This window comes from Sminthopsis crassicaudata, chromosome 5 (genome assembly GCF_048593235.1).
Source record: "Sminthopsis crassicaudata isolate SCR6 chromosome 5, ASM4859323v1, whole genome shotgun sequence".
Lineage (NCBI taxonomy): Eukaryota > Metazoa > Chordata > Mammalia > Dasyuromorphia > Dasyuridae > Sminthopsis > Sminthopsis crassicaudata.
In genome coordinates, this window is record NC_133621.1 from 44049086 (window position 1) to 44071204 (window position 22119).

The 22119-nt window shown below is 38.2% G+C and overlaps 1 protein-coding gene across 1 annotated transcript; it reads right to left on the bottom strand.

Annotated features, from left to right (window-relative positions):
* Window positions 1-2278: 2278 nt before the first annotated feature.
* LOC141545184 (caspase-14-like) lies at window positions 2279-19002 on the bottom strand. The gene is made up of 7 exons (XM_074272202.1): window positions 18476-19002; window positions 11132-11187; window positions 8700-8849; window positions 7187-7403; window positions 6233-6349; window positions 4060-4169; window positions 2279-2682 (listed from the first exon to the last, which is right to left on the bottom strand). Exons 1-7 carry the CDS (start codon window positions 18723-18725, stop codon window positions 2581-2583), a joined length of 1002 nt encoding a protein of 333 aa, XP_074128303.1. The 5' UTR covers window positions 18726-19002; the 3' UTR covers window positions 2279-2580.
* Window positions 19003-22119: the final 3117 nt, after the last annotated feature.

Consider the following 22119-nt stretch of genomic DNA (forward strand, 5'->3'; position numbering starts at 1 on the left):
ATCTGCCTTCATGGCCATTGGAAAAAACTGTTTTCATCCACTCATTCTACCTTTCTCATTAGAATATCCATGTAATATTTTAATATCAGAACACTGCTTGCTTCATTGCCTGCTGATCAAAGGAAAGTAGTAGAAGACATTAGAAAATGAAAGAGACACTGAAGATTTCAGTACAGTTTTACTGAACTTTATGAAAATCAGGGCCACACAAACAACTGGAAACAAAGCAGATATCCCTTGATTACAGAATGGCTAAATATGTTGTAGTCTTTAAATGTTTTGTTCCATAAGGAAAGATGAATATGAAGGATTTAGAGTAGCAAAAGTTCTATATGAACTGATACAAAGAATTAAACAGACCCAGAAAAAAACAATACCACATTACAAGAAAAAGAAAAAAAATGAATGGTTATATGACCAGATTTGAAATTGCAAAGGAAATGAAATGCTTTCCTCTTTTCTATGCAGAGGTTAGCAGCTTGGATATGGAGCATTGTATATCCTATCAGATTCTCCTGATAGGTGGGTTCATTTCACTAAAATTTTTTTCTCTTCTTTTTAAACATTTTTTTTATTACAAAGGGCAATCTTTTAATTAGAGGAGAGGAGAGAATATATTGGGAGGAGGAGAGAAAGGTGACATAAAACAAACGGTAATAAAAATGGAAGTTCTGTGACTAATTGTCATTTGCATCTTTTAAGATTGGAGGAAGAGTCAAATTTTATTTTTTCCATTTCATATAAGTTCCTGATAAAACCATAATATTAAATTTTAGTAAAAGATAAAATGCACAGAAATCTAATGTCAGAATCAAAAAGAATCCCATTCTTATAATGATACAATATTAAGTGGACCATTTTCTACTTTTCTAATCATATTTTTTTTCCCCAAATATATCAGCATTTTTATCACCAACCATTAACAGGTCTGTTACTGGTAGAATTGAAATGTCTTACCTAACAGTTCAACTTCATGGGAGAAAAAGTTTTTACACACTTGCGAACTCAGTCCGGAGCTAGCAATGTCACTACCTAGTTGCATGACCTCTATTTGCCAGTTATCTCATCTGTTTAAATGAAGGGATTGAAGGAAATAATTTTTTCTCTTCTGTCATTTTCTAGAGCCTATGATATTAAGAAGTAACTTGAGGATATTAGATAATACATAGCAAATGCTAGATTTTGGTATCTGAAATTTAAAAAAAGAGAAGCCAATGTTTGCTAAAAAGTGCCTTATGAAGATTTCATGGAAGAACAGGGACCTGAGTGAGGCCTTTGAGAATATCTCAAATTAGAATGAGAAATGGAGGGATATCCACTAATTGGGAAATGGTTGAACAAATGGTGGTATCTGATTGTAATGTAATACAAATTGTGCTCTAAGAAATAATAAGCAGGATGGTTTCAGAAAAACCTGGGAAGACTCATATGAACTGATGCAAAGTGAAGTGGCCAGAACTAAAAGGAAATTCTACAAAGTAACAGTAATATTGTAATGATGATCAACTGTGAAAGACTTTACGACTCTGAACAAGACATCCAACACAATTCTAAAGGATCCATGATGGAAGATACTATCCATCTCCAGAGAGAAAACTGATGAACTCTGAGTGCAAACCAAAGTATAATTTTTTTATCTTTCTTTGTTTTTCTTGCTTTTTTTTTTTGCAACATGACTGATTTGGCAATATTTTCCATGATTTCATATGTATAATTGATCCCTAGCTTTCTCAATGGGTTGAGGAGGGGCTGAAAGAAAGGAGAAAATTTAGAACTCAACATATATTTTTTGAAAAGGAATGTTAAAATATGTAATAAAATTATAAAAGTGGGAGAAATAGCTAGATGGAGGTATGTGTTTCAAGAGGTTGAAAAAAAAGGGAATGAATTGTTCTCTTTCAGGAGCTGAAAAGTCTGAATCTGAATTCTACCTTAGACATACAAATAGCTTTGTGGCTTTAGACAAGTCTTCATATTTGTAAAATCCAGATATGAGTATCCCTAAAGCCATAGTGCAATCTTAAAGTTTAATAGCTAAAAACATCCTAGGTATATATGTGCATGTGTGTATAAATAGTGGAGTTGTGTGTACATATATACATATATATATGTATATATATATATATACACACACACACACACACATACACATAAACATGATCATAGTCATTTATTTGTGTTTCCCATTAGACTACAATTTCCTTGATATTAAGGACTGTTTTACCTTTTCTCTGTACCATCCTGTGGCTGAAAGAATTTGAAATGACTGAAGGAACAAAAGTTTAATTTTTTTTAATGAAAGAGAATTAAGAATTCAAGTGGAAAATAAACCATTTGAAGAAAAACTTACAAATAGGAAATCCATTTAAAAAAAAACAATTAGAGACATTATTTTGACAAAAGAGAACTACTCTCTATCTATTCTCCCATACATCTTTATCAGATTTGTACAATCCTAGAAATCTCCACAGCAGGTTTCAACTAGTTCACAGAAGTGTTTCATATTGTGTGAATCACAGTGCAAATGAGGAAACAAGTTATTTTGTATTTAAAATCCTCCTCCTTTTCCTCTTCCAAAACTCAGAAAAACACAGCTTTGGTGAGAGTGGACTCCATGACCAGTACTACTTTTATGGGATCCTTACCCATGTAATAGTCTGTGTGCACCACTCTATTGTTCACCTACAAGATAAAAAGCACAAATTATACATAGGAAGGAGTGAATTCATTTCAACAAATAAATAGCGGAGTTTCTGGTGGGCACTGTTGGCTTTACCTTTTTTGTATCCCTGAAGTTTAGCAAGGTATCTGGCATTCAATAATAACTGATAGTTACTGATAATAAATATTTACTGATTATTAAACAAACATTTCTTAAGCACACTGTGCACAAAGATAAGTATATACAGAGTATATTCAAAATAAAGGCAAAATAATGATGAGGGACACAGATAAAGGCAGAGTTCCAATAACTCCAGTACATTTGGCCAAAGCCTTTGTATAGGAAGCAAGCCAGAGCTAAACTTAGCAGAAGAGCTAGAAATCCCAAGAGGCAGAGATGAGGAGACACTGCATTCTAGGCATCAAAGACAGGGTTTGAGTCTGCAGAACCAGAGAATAGGCCAGCATAGATGAAATGGAGACTCTGTGTGTCTGTCAGTCTAGCTGCCTGTCTGTATATCTCTGGGTCTATCTATGTCGATGTCTGTCTAGTTGTGTAGGTATCCAGATTGTAAGGGCTTTAAATGTCAAACAAAGCAACTGGAAGCCATTGAACCTTCTTGAGCAGGGGAATGACAGGGTAAAATCTATAGTATAGTATACTATAATTATTATATATTATTTTTAAATTATTAATTATAGATTATTATGGTAACTATGTAGAAGACAGACTGGAAAGTGGAAGACCAATTGAGATACTACAGTCCTCATAGCATGAGGGCCTTAACTAGAGTCTCTGTAAAATGAAAGAGGAGACAGATGCTAGAGATGTCATCTTCCCAACCTACAAACTTGATTTGAGGCTTGGGAGGGTTTTCTGGAGGTGTTTCAAAGGGGAAAATGTTTCTGTAGAACACAACAGCAATGTAAAGTATTATTAGATTGGTGATGAAGATGATATCTGTAATAAATTTGACACTGATATCCCATCAGTCAGTCCTAAGAATGTGAGGGCTCTGTTGTTCCTCCTAATTCCAGGTTCATCTGTCAGGACTGGACAATAACAAAACTGTTGGGATACAGAGGCAGGAGATAGGGAAAAAGACAGAAATGGCTATTTAATGAACACCTCAGCCCCTTGTTTCCTAACTACACCAACAGGTGCATGAACCTGTCCTGAGAAAAGTTGAAAATCTGCTGAGGAAACAAAACAACAGGAAAAAAAGAATTCAGAGAAGGAAGACATCATCTTAGAAAGAGAAAGATTTCAGGGAAGAGTGCAGGCCGCCAAGGCATATGTACACACACACATACAGAAATCCTCCTTAGGGAATTCCAGGGAATGTCCTGGTAGAAGAAAATAAATATGGAGCATGAATCCACGTACTGAATACTCACTTGAGTAAAAAAATCTGCAATATGCCACTTCATTCCATGCTGCTCAAAGACTTCATTTATTGCTTGAATCATCACAGAACCATCTTTTGGGTGGCGTAAAGAAACATAATCTATCAGTGGAGAAATAAGAATATGCTTTCTGTTATTTCCTAAAGTGATCTAAATTATTATTACACAATATTATTTGAACTATTATACAAACACAATATATGGAATGGAAGCTAGAAAAACCTTTTACTAAGTAAGATATCCCTTTGTTCTCTGAACCACTAAGACATCTCTACATTTCCATTAAGATGTCAGGATTTACACTTTCACTGTTTCCCAAAACTGTTCCTTGGATCCTTACCTCCACTAGTACACTAACAAGGCAGTCTCAATGCTTTGCCATAAAGAATCTGGCAGATGAGATCAGTAACTGATGGACAGAGGGGGTCAGGAACCAGTAAAAGCCTTGACTGGTCAGCAAAATCGTCTGAAGGATGCCAGATATTATCTAAAGTGTGGCCTATATTTTCCCAGTGATGTTTCAGCCAAAAACTTGCAACTTTCAGAGTCTCAAATAGACCCTATAAAGTAGCTGGCTAGTTTCTAGATCATCCGCTCATAGGCAAAAGGGATTCCAAACGCCAAGGATGTCCCATACACCATCTGCAAACATATGGTCAGGCAGCCTTTACCTAAAGACTTCAAATGAGGGAAAACCTACTATGTGCTAAGGCAGCCACTTTATGTTACTAGTCCTAGGGGGGCTCTAGGAGACCCAACACACTATCTGAATTTTAGAGTTTGAAAGACCATCAAGAGCCATCTGTTCCACCGCATATCTGAACAAGAATCTACTCGACAATATGGCTAACAATCAAATGGTCACCAGGGCTTTGCTTGAAGATCTCTAGTACAAGAGACCCAGCGATTCCCAAACCAATCTACTGTACATAGTGGGAAGTTTTCCCCATCATCAAACCTGTGCCTGTTCCTCTGCAGCTTTCAGCCATTCTTCCTATTTCTACCTTTTTAGTGCCTAGCTCAATGAATCTAATCACTCTTCTACAACTGTAACCCTTCAAATACTTGGCAACAATTATCATGTCACCCCTAATCTCTGAACATCCCCAAATAGTCTTCAAAACATATTACCATCCTGGTGATCCTACTCCCACTTGTTTCAGGCTTTCAATGCCTTTCCCAAAGTGAGATAGTTGTTCTGGAGGTTTCTAGTACTGTCCATTCTCCAATATACTTTTCTTGGCAGAGATACTGATGGGTTTGCCATTTCAAAAATGAGAAACTGAGGAAGACAGGGTGAAGTGACTTGCCCAGAGTCACACGCTTTCAAGTGTCTGAGGCCAGATTTGAACTTAGAAAGATGCCTGCCTCTCATGCATTATGGTGCTATCTAGCAACCTGTCGGGCTATTCAAGATTCCACATGTGGTCTGACCATGGCAGAGAACAGTGGGATGATCAGTAAGTTCCTTTTTTTTTTCCTATTATTGCATGCTTTCTTTTTTTTTTCTTAAAAAATAATAACTTTTTGTTTTTTAAAATATATGCAAATAAGTTTTCAACATTCAACCTGATCAGCAAGTTTCTCTTGAAAGTCTCTCTTAAAAAAGATGCTCTTAATGCACTGCCCATCGACCTTCTCACACAATATGGACTTATGTTTAGCTTTTACTTCATGAAACAACCTAGGTCTTTTTCCAAATGTATTGCTCTCTAGCCATATCTCCCTCTATTTTAGGGACATAATCTTTATCCTTGTTAACTTACATCTCACTAAGTTTTGATCACTATTCAAGCCTGTTCATCTCTTTCTGGATTATGATTCTGACATCTAATACATTAACTTTCTAAGTGAAAATTTTATCATCATGCCATCTTTGTTTGCATCTAAATAAGGGATTGAAATATAAAATAACAGACTCAGTAGAAATCTCTCTTACTACAAATGGTTGAACCAGAAGGTTTAAATCCTAGTGGGTTGAATTAATTGAGCATTAGAAAGAATGTGGAATTGTTCATTTTAGGTTTTGGTTCTCTATATTTATATGGTAATTAACAAGCATAGGTTTAGTACAAATATGAAATCTAAATAACCACAACTAGATTTTTAACAACACGACCACTTTCACTTAATATGCCTTAGTAGTACATAAATTCACTGGTACCTTCTTGAGTGGAATAGATGGTATAGTAATCACTGAATGTGGGAAGTCTCTTTTTCTCTGAATAATCCAGGTCCATTGGTTCATCATCAGTTACAACAACACCACCATCTCTTTGATCTGTTTTTGTGAGACAAAATGTGAATACACAATGATCTGGTAGTAATGATAAAAGAACAGATCATAAAAAAGCTTGTGTCACTGCATATGTTTGGAAAGGTAATTCACAAACACAGGCCTGAAGAGCTCCAGAGAAGGAAGGCAAGCCAGATCCCAGGAGCAAACTGCTCACATCTGAACAGTGACATTTCCCACAATAGGTAGTCTAGGAAGTGGCAAGTTCATCATGTTAGAGTCATAGCATCATAAATTTATAGCTGGAAATGCCCTTAAAGATAATCCAGCCCAATCCCTCATTTTACAAATAAGGAAACTGGGCCCCACAGAAGTTATATAATGACTTAACTGAAGTCACAGAGTGAGTTAGCATAAACAATGTAAGTAAAGCACTTTGTAAAAGTCAAGTTTCTATAAAAATGCAGGGTATTATTTGTAGTGTTTTAAATGACAGAACTAGGATTCAAACTCATGTCATCTACCTCCAAATACACAACCCTTTCCACTGCTTCTCACTGGACCCTGAGAAACCACGGCAAAGTATCCCAACTTGGATTTAAGAATACTAAAATCTTGAATCTATTTACTTAAAAAGATTTAAGACATTCTAACTTGTAGGAGTTTAACAATATGGTACTTTGGGGCTACAAATATACAAGATTTGACATCTTTATGGATATGAAGAGGCAGCTAATGAGGATTTCTTCTTGTGGTCTGAGGAATGGCAGCAGAGAAAGGAAAAGTTCTTCTTGGACGAAAATCAGGATCAGAATTTCCTAGGAACAAAAATCCCCTAAGAATCCCCTGCCATTTGGGATGGGTTCTGTTTCTTCTGCTTACCTCCTCTACAAGCCTGGATTACAAAAATCTTTGGTTTCTCTTGAAGTGCTGGACAGTTTTCATTGTTGAACATCTCAAAAATGTCTGATAAGTTGACTCTCTCGTTCATTTTTGTTTTTATAAAGCCTTTTCCTCCATGGGCCATAAGAGTAACAAGGCAACAGCTAACATCATCTTTTATTCCATCTCGAAACTTTTTTAATTGTTTAGTTAATTCCTGCAGCAAAAAGCATTGGAAAATGTGTTTGTAAAAAGGTTGGCCTTATAATCATTTAGATTATCTAACAGTAATTCTCAGAATTCCCTCATTTTGCCCAGGGTGCAACATTCATTACACATCTTCTTACATAAAATATAGAGACTTAAAAGGAAGTGAGTGGCTAGGATAGTCTCATTGTTATGTATGTAGGCAATTTTGAAAAGAAATATGGCATTCAGGAACACAGGAGGTTTAAGAGGCAAGAAAAAAATCAGAAGAGTAAATATTTGATATGAGACTCCGGAATTATTTTCTATGATTGCATTGAGGTACTAAGCTAAATTGCATCATGAATTTTCAAGTTACACATGGGAAATCCAATTTCCAATTGTATTTACAAAACTAAAATAGAATGAATGAATGTACAAAAATACAATATCAATTATTGTTGGCAATAGTGGGACCAGGGATAGGATCCAAGACAAGGAGACTGATTTCCCTAAGCTATTTTTCCAGTCAGGCAGGGTATCAGTCAGAGTAAAGGGGAGCAAAATAGAGACAACCAATAAGAGTGGACTCTGAGGTGACCCATCCATCTGAACATGAATCTCAAATACAATTCTGTAATCATTGTATAATTAAAGCAACTATTGGAGCATTCATTTTCTTGAAACATAAGAAGGCTTTCTTTTAGAGTAAACGTTAGGAAAATAATAGGTTCTATAGACCCTTAAATACCACTGAAAAACTTAAAAGGCTGAAAAGCCTTGTAACAGAATCCATTAACCCCTTACGCTTGTCTCTCAGTAAAAGTACTACGCCTTTTTTCTTGGGTTTTTAAAGAAAGAAGACAGTGTTAGGTAGCATTCATGATTACCTTATAAAAAGGAAGAACGTTTTAAAAGTCAGTTACAAATGTTGATGGCTTAATGCTTAGCTCTTCTTAGCAATACAATGATCCAAGATAATTCCTATAAACTTGTGATAGAAAATATCCAAATCCAGGGAAAGAACTATACAGATCAAAGCATACTATTATAACTTTTTCTCTCTCATGGTTTTTCTCTTTTGTTCTGATTTTTTTTTATGACATGACTAATATAGAAATACGTTAAAAATTATCGCAAATGTGTAACCTATATAAGATTGCTTGCTGTCTTGGAGAGGGAAGAAATAAGGGAGGGATGGAGAAAAAAAAATGGCACTCAAAAATCTTACAAAAATGAATGTTTACCCTTCTTCTTTACATGAAATTGAAAAAATAAAATCCTATTAAGTTAATGAAAAATAAAATTCTATTAAGATAATGCTTACTGCTTCATTAGGATCTATACAGGATGTATTTTTAAACTTGCATTTTTCAAGCCAGTTTGTTATTAGGTTTAAATCTTGTTCAGCCCCTGGTCTGCCATTCTTCATACACATCACAAAGGCCTTCCGACTTTGGTCCATTTTATAGCATTCCTGTTTGTAAATAAAATGAATAAACACAACTTAACCCCATGCATCAGAAAACATAACTCCCTAGACACACAAGCTCATATGCTATCTCCTGGGCTTATTGATGGAGATTATGTGAGAGCTTAAAACCCATCATCTCTCTTTCTCTCTTTGGGGTGAAGGATGCGTGTGTATGTTTGAATAGATTTGTTTTCTTTCTAAATCCCTAAAGTTCTCTGAAATATTGTAGGTTTAACATTACAAATCACCATTCTGAAATACACAGAACCAGTAGAGCAGGGCCATTTTAACAAAATTGCCATGAATGTGTCACTACCACCACACACCAATTAGCATCCTACCACTCTGAGGTGAGGGAGGCGTTTAGTTTGACTTTATATGGGAAAATGCGTAGTCTTTAAAGGAACAGGAATGATAATATCATGGATTTCCTAGGTGCTAGATACTTCTCATCCTGTCTACAAGCCAAGAACTTAAATAAACTTAAATAAATTTCATTGGGTTAGACATAGTGTGTACTTCCCAAAATTTCCCTAACTCCAGAGGGATGGTACTGAGGACTGTGATGAGAATGTACCATTTAAGTCCTCTCATTCTTTCCTGCTCCCAAAAGTCAGTCCAGAGGTATCTACTCCTAAAAGGGGTATCCTATCCTGACAGGATAGGAAACAGAAATAGGATAGGAAACAGAAATAGCCCAAGTGAGATAGACACAGAAACCCTGGCATTCCTTAACATTTTAGCTTTTGGGAGGGGGATACTGAGCAGAAGAGACCCTTCTTCCCATAAAGTATCAACTTGACCATTGGCACAAAAATTGTCTGTTTAGGTCTTAGGGCCTGGATATTAGATGAACTAAAATAAATTTGGCTTCTTAGAGCCTGGAATCCATTTTAGTGACTGAGACTGCTTCTAGGATGCTTTGGCTGCCTGAGACCAAAGAGAACAGACTCTTTAGGGAAGCCAGACCTCAGCTCTATCACTTTCTTCCCTTTTCCTCCTGTTTGTTTTCCACTGGTCTTTTTCTGAAATGCAGCAGGGACCCCCACTCTTTTCTGGGAGCTCCGGTGGGACATGACTGCCTTGCTTCCAGAGCCCCCATACATAATATGTATGGGGCATATAATGAAGTAATGTAAATAAGTAAGGAATGGGCAAATACGGTAACAGCTAGAAATGAGGGTGAGATGCAGTACAAAAGAAAGACTAGAAGTTTTGGATTCAAAAGAATGGGGTTTAAGTTTGGGTTCCAGTACTTCCTGTGTCCTTAATCAAATCAGGTTTCTCATCTGTAAAAGGGAAACAGGAATTTAGCATCTAATATTCATGTGGCACTGTATCATTGGCAGAAAGGAGATCATCTTCTTTGATCATCATAACCCAAGGAAGGTTCATAGTATATTATCTCTATTTTATAGATGAGGAAACTGAGATACAGAAAGACTGAATGCCCAAAGTCCTGTAGATAATAAGGGACTGAAAAAAATGAACACAGGTCTTCTACAGGTCTAACATTCTATCCAGGACACTACCTGGCTACCTAGAATAGGAATGGGAATAATAATTGTTCTCCCTCCCTCACTGAGTTTAAGGAACTAATGAGATGATTGGATTCAGCAAACATTTATTAAGTCCTTAATATATTTTAGCACTGTGCTGGACACTGTAAGAACAAAGGTCATTCTATTGGGAGAACTTAAACAATTGGGGTAAAGGGTTGGCCCTTAACAAGAAGGTGGCAGCTAAGTTCAGTTTTGAATGAAACCAGAGTTTCCATGAGGTAGAAGTGATGAGGGAGAGTTCTGGACACAGTTTGATGGAAGACTGGTTATGGAGAAAATCAAGCAATTCAATTGTACTTGACCAGAGAATGAGCTGCAAGCAGAAATCAGTTTGATTGGGAGACAGCTAGATAGTGCATTGGATAGAGTCTCAGCCCTGAAGTCAGGAGGACCTGAGTTCAAATCCAGCCTCAGATACTTAACATTTCCTATTTGTGTGATCCTAGGCAAGTCACTTAACCCCAATTGCTTCAAGGAAAAAAAATAAGTAAGGCTGCAGCCATATTTCAAAGAGCTTTCAATGCCAAAAACAGGAGTCTACATTTTGTTCCAGAGGGGATAAAGTTTTTTGAGAGTCTTATTTTTTGAAGGAAGGAATGAAATAACATACAAAGCTCCTTTTTACAGCTACGTTAAGTTGCCAGTTCCATTGCCTGAATGAGAAGCTTTGAAGTTGTTAGATACTTACATTACTCAAGATTAGATAAAAACTTAAGACCTTACCAATTCAGGGCCATCATTTTCATATGCTCTCTTCACACTCGTTCTTGAAAGAGTTTCTATTTTCAGGAAAAGAAGATGAAAAAAAAAAAGAAAGAAAGAAAAAGAAAAGAAAGAAAGAACAAAGCATAGGATTACTTATTTCTTGCTTTCCCACATATTCTTTATCACTTCCATATTTCCTTCACTCCATTCTCTCCTGTATCCTCCAGCAGATTGCTCCTACAATCATTTCCCCTCATTCTTTGTCCTCTATCTCTCTCTATCTGGGGGTTCCTTCCCTGAAGCCTATAAATAGACCTAAGCCTTTTCTACTTTCAAAAATCCTTTACCTTCTGTGCTAATTACTACTCTCTATCTCCTTTTTTCTATCTTTTTTTTTTTATTAAAGCTTTTTATTTTTCAAACATATGCATAGACAATTCTTCAACATTAGCCCTTGCAAAACTTTGTGTTCCAATTTCCTCCTCCTCCCCCACACTTTCCCCTAGATGGCAAGTAGTCCAATACATATTAAACATGGTAGAAATATATGTTAAATCCAATATATGCATACATATTTATACAATTATCGTGTTGCACAAGAAAAAATCATCAATGGTGTTTTGTAATACTAGAGAAAGGGAATAAGTATTTATATGGAATCTACTGTGTATAAAGCACTTTTTCCAAATATTCTATCATTGGGTCCTCATAAAAACCTTGCGAGGAAAGTGTTATTTTATCCCCATTTTTCAGTTGACAAAACTCAGGCAAACAAGTTAAGTGTTTTCTCCAGGGTCATACAACTAGGAAGTATCTGAGGCTGGATTTGAACTCCAGGCCCAGAGCTCTATTATGTCACCAACTGCTTCTTTTTTTTTCTCCTCTTTCCTATCTGACAGCTCTTTCTCAGCATCTTTGACACTCATCCATTTTGAAGATCCTCAACAGTGAATGAATCCCAAGGGTCTGTCTTGAAAAAAAGTTTCTCTTCTCTTTCTTTCTTCTGGAATTGACGGATCACTACAGCTACTATTCTTTTTTTGGTCACTTCATTAGCTTCCAGGGATTTAAGCATGGTCCTGGTGCAGATGACTCCCAGATCTACACATATGACCCTAGTATTTCTCTTCATCTCCAGGCCCTTACCACTAAGGGGTTTCTGACTGGAGGTACCATAAAAGTCTCATACAAGCTATGTCCAAAACACTATTCATTGGCTTTCCTCGTAAATATTACTGTCTGTCTTCCAAACTTCCTTATTTATGGTGCGGTAAATCACCAGCCTTCCAGTCAGTAACCAGCATGATGCCCAACTCTCACCTCTCATATCCAATATGTTGTCAAATCACTTCTATTTTCATGATATCTCTTCCCTAGGTTTCCTTCTCCTCCACTCTAGTTTAGCCTTTCCATTGACCTATTACAACAGCCTCTGCATCAAATCTCAATACCCTAAGCTCCTCTCCCTCTAACTCATTACTACACGTCAGTCAAAATGATTTCCCTAAAGTATAGGTCTGACCATGTCATTCCCTTTTTAAAACAGCTCCAGTGCCTCCCTATTAAGGATCAAATATAAGTCCTTATTAAAAAACCTTTACTTTCTGAACCCAATTTATCTTCATAGGGCTACTACACAACATTTCCCTTACTGCTCCCTCAAGTCCAGCTAAATTGATCTCCCTCCAGTTTCTCATACACAATCCTCTAGTTCTTATCTCTCTGCCTTTATCTGGCTGTTTAGCACACCTGATGTATCCTTCTCTCCTCATTGCTGCCTCTTACAAGATCTTCTTCAAGGGTCAGTTCAAGTTCCATCTTCACATGAGATCCTTCCTGATTCCCAAAGCAGCAGCTGCCCTACTGCCCAAAGTCAATGGGTATGGATTCTGAAATGGCCATGGATTCTGATAGCATTTTCTTTTTTTTTTTTTTTTTAATTAATTTTATAATTATAACTTTTTTTTTTTGACAGTACATATGCATGGGTAATTTTTTACAACATTATCCCTTGCACTCACTTCTGTTCTGAATTTTTCACTCCTTCTCTCCGCCCCCTCCCCTAGATGGCAGGCATTCCTATACATGTTAAATATGTTACAGTATGTCCTAGATACAATATATGTGCGCAGAAATGAATTTCTTGTTGCGCCAGAAGAATTGGATTCAGAAGGTAAAAATAACCTGAGAAGAAAAACAAAAATGCAAACAGTTTACACTCATTTCCTAGTGTTCCTTCTCTGGGTATAGCTGATTCTGTCCATCTGATAGCATTTTCTACATATATCTCTATCTGTTCATGTCTCCCTCAACACAAGGTAAGTTCCTTAAGAGGCAGGAACTATTTCACTTTTGTTTTTACTCTCAGCATACAGCATAGTATCTGGTACACAGGAGTGCTTAAATATTTACTTTTTTAAAAAATTTCTTTGAGTGTCTTCAAGCTTTTGTCTATGTGTCATAAATCATGATGGAGAGTAGGGAAAAGAAAGGAAGCAAAAGGCAAAGAAGAATTAGAGCAAAGATGTAAATGGAAAAAGTCTGTGGGAAAGAGGGGGAAGGAGCAGGCCATCAGAAGAAATGACTTTCATGAAATCAGAAAAACGTAGATAGAGTCAGAGTCTTTTGTCCAAAGGTTTTAATTAATTTTACAAGATTATAACAGGAAAAAAAAGCAGGTGGAAAAGTAAATAGACAAATAAATAGTCAGACATATGCAGAAATGAATAAATGGACAAATAAGCAAATAGATGGAAAAAATAAAGAAAAGCAACATATTATCTTAAGTACAAATTTAATATTTAGCTTTCTTTAAATTGACAGTGGAGATAGTTTAAAACTGGAATCAAATCAGCAAACATTTATTAAGTGCCTACTATGTACCAGGCACTGGGACAAATTCTGAGGGCACAAAGAAAGGTAAGACACTCCTAAGGAGACACCATGCAGACAGTTGTGCACAGACTAAGTCTAAATGGCCTCCATTAGAGATCCTATCAAAGAAAAAGCTTCAGGATTATGGGAGACAAGGTGAGATTCCTATAGAAGGGGGAGATTTTGGCTGATATTAAAAGGAAGCTAGGAGGTGGAGATGAGGTGGGAGAACTGAAAGTTGTGAACACATTGCTGCTGGGCTCACCCATAACTGTATTTGCTGCTATGACAGATACTGTTAAAAGCTCCTCACAAAGGAAAGTGTTTATTGTAACAGAGTAGCAAGAATCTACTGGGATCATCTCCTCTCCAGTAAAGTGGATAGAGTGAGGGAAGAGATTGAGGGACATCAAAACATATTGATTAAAAAAAGGTGTAAAAGGGAAAATAAGGATCCCAGCAAAAGGTTTTCCACTCTCAAGATGCCATCCTAGTTTGATTACCCATGTCAAAGCTTAGAGTTTAATATGCACTTGACTCTTTTCCCCATATGCCAACCAAGACTTAGTCTTTTCTCAAACTACAGAGTTGGAAGCCCTCTGAGACAATCCATACCTGACCAAGAATCTCCTTCTACATTATCCCTGATATAAAATTTATTCTCCCATTGAAGATACCCACTATTGTCCCAGAGTTAGGGGAAGCCTCATTGAAGTTTTTCAAGCTATTTGGGGATAGTTCTAAGTCTTAGGGAAAGTTCCCTATACTTTAACTCTAAATATGCTTTATTTTTTATGACTTCCACCGAGATTTCCTTGTTCTGTCCTCTGGGACCAAGCAGACAAAGGATTGTCCCCTTTTCTATATACAAGATTGGATTGACTAAGTCTCTCTATATGGCTTCATTTCAAACTTGAGTAAGTCTAAAGTCTGGTGTGGAAAGGGCATGTTTGGAATTAAAAGATCTGAGTTCAAGTGGCCTGCTGAGAAATCTGTAGAATAATCACCTTTGGGTTGGGGGAAGGAGTTGTGATGGGAGAAGATTACATACTGGACAACATTTTTTTATTTTAACCTACATTACTAATGTCTTCTCCATCGCTTTCTTAAGTCTAGACAAGCAACAAGTGTAAATGCTTTTCCTGATAATTTACAAATCTCCACTGGGCGGGTAGGGTAGGGGTTCTGCTGCTTATCATTGTTGACCCTGGGCTAATGACTAGATCCTTCAGATTCTCCCCAGGCAACCAGAAATGCTAATATTGATAGGGTTATATCAAGAAAAGCCTTTGATAAACCTAGTGCTTTGAAAAAGTAAGCTGTGGAATGAGGGGATAAGATTTGTTTACTTCTTTTATCAATCTGGGACTTAAAGATTCTCCCAATGCAGTGAACCTAAAAGTACTCTCCCTTAAAGCCTGCAACCCTAACTCAGCAGTCAGATAGGTTAACAGCAAGTAGTTAAACATAGATTTTCTGCCCAGATTTCTTGAGGAAATCCTTTCAAAAATAGTGTCAGCCAACTCTAATTTGAGTTTTGAGATACAATGGTCTTCTATAGTATGGCACCTTTCCAGCTTCATATTATTCCTCTATGCTTTGGTCCCTAATAATACTAATTGGGTCCCTAATACATGATTGGGTCCTTTACACACTAATTGGGTTATTCTCTGTAAACCCTGCTATATACTCCTGCCTCCTAGCCCTTGCTTATTCTGTGAGCTGAGATCTCTTCCCTCCTGCTCCTCTTTGTCCATTCAATTTGTCAATGTCAAGTCCAAGCCAAATGCTTACCCAAGAGGCTGGATGGTACAAAGCCTAGACTAGAGAAGTTGCAGTCAGGAAAACTCAGTTTAAATCTTGCCACTGGCAATTATAAACTAGGTGAACAGAGGCAAGTCCCTTCATCTGACACTCAAGTTTCTTCACATATATTTTCACAATAGTACCCACTACTCTAGACTACAGCTACACTGGTGCTTGGCGCTTATGCAAGATTCCAGCTTCTCTGTGTCTTTTCACAGGTTTCTTGCCCAGGCCTATTAAACACCTTTTCTTTTTCTTAATAATCCCTACCTTCATTTGTAGCTCAAAGCTTCTCAAACTGTGCGTCTTGACTCCATATGAATGTGGCCGTTTCAAAAAACTTTGCAACAAGAAAAGGTATCAAATATTCCACCAAGATTTAATTCCGTTTGTAAAAATAGACAAGCACAACCATCTCATAGGTGTGCGAATTTGCTTTCGTCTTTAACAAAGGACAAAATTATATGTATGCCAAAGAATTATTTTAAAACAAATTTCTTTATGATTTATTATCAAGTCAATGTTTGATCTATATACCTATTTTATATACTTATGTACCAGTGGCCAAGTAAACATTTCTCAGGCAAAAATGAATTTCTAGTTGAAAAACTTTAAAAGCCCTGCCTTGACTGACCAAAGAGAAACACATTTGTTGCTTTAGAGTTGAGGAGGGAATGGAGAAAAGTCCCCTAAATAATACCATCTCTTCCTGTCCTGAACCCCCAGTTTCTAGTATTCTCTCAGAAATGATGTTGTGCATAATTTAGTTAATTTTCTGGGTAAATGTTATTTTCTCTAGAATGTCAGCTCCTTGAAGGCAAGAGCTAAATTATAGTTTTGTATCTCCGGCACCTAGCAGATAGTGAGTGCATACAGAATGAATGAAGCAAGCTGGCAGAGAACACTGATTTTGTCAAAGTCCTTCCTTAGAGTCAACAAGCCTGAAGCACTTCCTATGTGCCCAACATTGTACTAAGCACCAAAGATATAAAGAAAGGTAAAAAAACAGAGCCTCTACTGCTTTGCCTAGCATATAGCTGAACAACATCAATCTTGGTAAATAAAGGCAGGGAAAGAGTGTCACCTGACTAATCTTTTCTGAAGCTATCAAAATCAATCTTCAATCTATAGATATTTTTGGCCTCTACTCAGGCATTTGAAAAGAAGTTTAGAAGTCACAGGACCTCAGATGTAGTCCAGTCCCCATTCCTAGCTAAGTCAAGTTGGACAGATCAGATAACTCCTATAAACATCAATTACATCGTCTACCTTCCTAGAGACTTCCTGATGGTTTCAAGTCCTGCTCTTTTTAACCAATGCCCCAAATGCCAATCTGGATCCCTGAGGGTTTTAAAATCTCTTCATCTAAATTGAAACTATTTCTACTCATATGAAAAGGTGCTCCAATCATTATTGATCAGAGAAATGCAAATTAAGACAACTCTGAAGATACCACTATACACCTGTCAAACTGGCTAAGATGACAGGAAAAGATAATGGAGGGAATGTGGGGAAACAGGGACACTGATAATTTGTTAATGGAGTTGTGATCTGATCCAACCATTCTGGAGAACAATTTGGAACTATGCTCAAAAAGTTATCAAACTGTGCATCCCCTTTGATCCAGCAGTGCTACTATTGGGCTTATATCCCAAAGAAATACTGAGGAGGGGAAAGGGACCTGTATGTGCCAAAATGTTTGTGGCAGCTCTTTTTATAGTGGCTAGAAACTGGAAAATGAATGGATGTCCATCAACTGGAGAATGGCTGAATAAATTGTGGTATATGAATGTTATGGAATATTATTGTTCTGTAAGAAATGACCAGCAGGATGATTTCAGAAAGGCCTGGAGAGACTTACATGTTGAGTGAAATGAGCAGGACCAGGAGATCGTTGTATACTTCAACAACAATACTATATGATGATCAATTCTGATGGACGTGGCTCTCTTCAACAATGAGAGGATCCAATTGATGAGTGTAAACCATAACACAGCATTTACACTCTTTCTGTTATTGTTCACTTGCATTTTTGTTTTTCTTCCCAGGTTATTTTTCCTTTCTTTCTAAATCTGATTTTTCTTGTGTAACAAGACAACCGTATAAATATGTGTACATGTATTGTATTTAACATATACTTTAACATATTTAACATCTATTGGACTACTTGCCATCTAAGGGAGGGGGTGGGGAGAAAAAGGGGAAAAGTTGGAGCAGAAGGTTTTGCAAGGGTTAACGTTGAAAAATTACCCATGCATATGTTCTGTCAATAAAAAGATAAAATAATAATAGTAAATCTCTTCATCTTTTCTGTCAGGTGTCAGCTGGAAGTGAAGCAGCAAGGTGAAGGCGTTCTCCTAAAAGTCTGGATTTCAAATCTGCACGTGACTCTCACTGGCTGTGCAAATTAAGCAAACTTACTAGCTTACTAGCTGTGTGATCACTTAATGTCTAAGGCTCGATTTGTTCGTCTGTAAAATGGGGCTAAGAATCCTCGGAGCAGCAGCTTAGCTTGGCAGGGATCCAGAAAGACTCACAAATGGGAAGAGGAGTTAGGGAGCTCAGTGAGGGTCCCCCCTGATTATTCTTACGAGGGTGGGAGGATGCCGAGCGAAAGGAAGTCCGGAGGGCGGGAGCCCAACCCCGGAGAAGCGGATCCCCGCAGGTGCAGCCCCATCTTACCCGACTCGGCCACCAGGTCCATACGGCCGATCTTCTGGAGCACTTGGACTAAGACCCCGGGGGTCCCGGTCATGGTGAAGCGCTTGAGCAGCAGATCGGCCAGCCCGGAGGTCGTGGAGGCCGTTTCCAGGTCCTGCATGGTGATTCGGGGCTCCAGCCTGCAGCTTTTCAAGTAGAGCTTGAAGGATTTCTCCTCGGAGGGGGTCAGCTTGTCCAGAACGCTCACCACCCGGGCCATGAGCACCTCCATGATGGCCCGCGCCCGGGCCGGAGAGAGCGCGCCGGGGGCTGCGCGCGGGGCCCGGGAGGCGAGGACCACTGCCGCGAGCGCACGAGCGGCGACAGCGAAAGTGAAAGAGCTGCCCGCGGACTGGGAGCGCGCGGACCAGAGGGACCCGTCCAGGCGGGCCCCGGGGGGCGGGGAGGAGGAGCGCGCCCGCGCCGACCCCGCCCTCGGTGGGCTCAGGCTTCGAGGAATTGCTGCGGCCTCCTCGGCTTCCCTCCGCCGTGGCTGCCCTCCGGGCCCCGGGCTCCTCCCCACCTCTCCGCGCTCAATCGTCCCCCCACCCCCCACCCTTTCTCTTTATCATCAGTCTTCACGCCCCTTTCTCTCCTCCCATCTTTTTTCCCTCTTCCTCTCCTATCTCCTCCCCTGCTCTCATCTCCCTCTCTTCTCTTCCCTTCATTTCTCCATCCCCTTTCTTTCCCTCGCTCCCCTTTTTCTCCCTCTCTTTTCCTCTGCACTCATTCTGCTGAATGATGTACTGTACGGCCTTTTTCACCTAGAATATCCCACAGTGCAGGGGAGCCAAGGACGGGTCTCTCCCTGAAGCATCTCCCTTAGACCCCACCCCTAACTGAGCATGCTCAGGCATCTTAGCAGCAAGTGCTTAAACATTTTCTGCCCAGATTTCCTGAGAAAACCCTCTTAAAAACAGCGTCAGCCACCACCAATCTGAATTTTAAGATGGTCTTCTTCAGTCTGGCACTCTTCCAGCTTCATCTCATTACTCTGCGCCTTGGTCATTGCATGACTTACTAACTGCGCTATTTTCTGTTACACTCTCCTACTTGCTCATGCTGTGACCTAGGCCTGAGATCCCTTCCCTCCTGTTCTTCTACTGAATTTCTGTCTTTTAAAACCCAAGCCAAATGCTTCCCCAAGAGGCTGTGTAGTACAATGCTTAGACTATTGGACTTGCAGTCAGGAAAACTCAGTTTGATATTTGTGGCAGCCTCTTTGTAGTGGCAAGAAATTGGAAACTGGGTGGATGCCCATCAGGTGGAGAATGGCTGAAGAGGTTATAGTCTATGAATGTTATGGAATATTATTGTTCTGTAAGAAACGACCAATGGGATGAATACAGAGAGGCCTGGAGAGACTTACAGGAACTGATGCTGAGTGAAATGAGCAGGAGATCATTGTACATGGCAACAAAAACATTAAATGATGATCTATTCTGATAGACTTGGCTCTTTTCAACAATGTAGTGATTCTGGCCAATCCCAATAGACTTGTGAGGGAGAGAGCCACAGAGAAAATTATGGGGACTGAATGTGAATCACAACAAAGTATTTTCACTTTTTCTGTTGTTTGATTGCATTTTTTTTCTCTTTCTCATGTTTTTCTTTTTGATCTGATTTTTTTTTTTTTTTTGTGCAGCATGATATTTGTGGAAATATGTATAGAAGATTTGCACATTTATACTAGGGGAGGGGATGGGGAGAAGGGAGGGAAAAATTAGAACACAAGGTCTTATAATTATCCATATATATATATATATATATATATATTGAAAATAAAAAGGTTTAAAGAATGTTAGATTCCTTAAAAGTTCAGCAGAATCCTATTCTGCCATATAACTTTTTAGAACATTTAAAAATAAACATAATCATCTAAAAAATTATGCTCTCAAAAAAAAAAAAAAAAAAAAAAAAAAAAAAACTCAGTTCAAATCCCACCACTGGAAATTATTAGTTGTGTTACCACAGGCAAGACCCTTCATCTGAGATTCATTTTTTTTTTCTGTATATTACACTTTGTCACAATAGTAGCCTTTAGTATCCTCCACTCTGGACTATAGCCACACTATTCTGCTTGGCCCTTATACATGATTCCATCTCATCTCTGCATCTTTTTACAGGCTATTCCCCCAGGCCGTCCCCTTTTTTAAAAGTAGAATTTCCTGCAATGTTCTTTAAAGTATAATCTGCGGTGGAATAACTGAATGCTGCTGTTTCAAAAAGTTTTGAAAAGGTATCTTCTCTCTCTCTTTTCTCTTATCTTTCATTCTTAAGTACAGTATTTCTATTCCTTTATAGCATTGAAGAGTTGGGATAAATCTACAGAATGAATTCCTGTGGTTGTTCTGGCTATTGAGTTATTTATTCTCTAATCCTCAGAATATCCTAATTTAACCTACTTTTCAAATCATAACTGAACCAGTCATTACTCAATTGTTTTTTTTTTTCCTTCTCTGCTTGCTTTACACTTGTGATCACAGATCATTAAAAAAAAATTTTTTTTAACACTTTCTTTTTTTTTTTTTTTTTTTCTAATGCAATTGGGGTTAAGTGACTTGTTCAGGTCATTCAAGTAATGACCTAGGCAGTGCTAGGAAGTGTTAAGTGTCTGCTGAGGGCCAAATTTGAACTCAGGTCCTTCTGACTTCAGGACTGGTGCTCTATCCGCTGCACCATCTAGCTGCCCCCAAAAGAAAGGTTTTAGTGACATCTTCAGTTGCATCAGAGTTGTCCCATGAAAGCCATCCTATATTTTTAAACAGGAAAAAAGTACATTTTGGAAGAACTCACAATAGGAGGTAATAGAATTCCAAAATCGAATTATAGAATGTGATTGATGAAATTAATAAATATCATGAAATGAGGCATAAAACAGGCAAATGGTGCTCACCAGTATTAGCAAGGGATGCTCTGTGCAAAGGAGATACAGACTTACAAGATGACCCCTCAGGTCCTTTATTCTCTCAGATTGCAACTTTCAAAAATTTGGAGAGGACTCTGGGTTTCAGTTCAAAAGAAAACTTGAAGGAATAGGTAGGTGGGACAGTGGATAGAGCATGGCCTCTAGTCAGGAGGACTTGAGTTTCAGATCTGATGTTACATTTCCCCTCCCCACTCCCAGGGGTGGATGGGGGAAATCTGTGTGTCCCTTGGTAAGTTATGTTTCATCTTCAAAATGAGTAAAAATGAGAGGATAAGACTATTTTATCACTCCTATTAACCATACCATGGCTCATTGAATAAAGTCTGAACTCGATCTGGCTTTAAGACCTTCTGTAATAGTTTCTCCCTACCTGTTTAACTTTCATCAGAACATCAACTGAGTAATATTTACTAACCAGACCACTTTTCTATGGACAGCCACAAGAGATGTCAAGTTGTTCCTGCTTCCACTTTTGCCTAAATTTCCACGTGAATTCTGCCCACTCAGAAAGGCCCTTAATGTGGATTGGGAGATGGTGGGGTAAGATGAGTTGATGAGGACAAGCTCAACTTTGGAGAGGCTCCTGGGACAGGAGTTATGAAGCAGGGCTTCTTATACTTTTTCCCACTGATGACCCCTTTTTACTCATTTGTAAGCAACCCCATCTCGAATCTGAGCTCACAATGCAAAGTGTGCA

Coding starts and splice junctions, on each gene's coding strand:
- LOC141545184 (XM_074272202.1), bottom strand. CDS start 18,725: ATGGAGGTGCTCATGGCCCGGGTGGTGAGCGTTCTGGACAAGCTGACC. Junction 11,188..18,475: donor GGACCTGGTGGCCGAGTCGG/GTAAGATGGGGC, acceptor TCCTGAAAATAG/AAACTCTTTCAAGAACGAGT. Junction 2,683..4,059: donor TTGCAGATTTTTTTACTCAA/GTGAGTATTCAG, acceptor TTTATCTTGTAG/GTGAACAATAGAGTGGTGCA.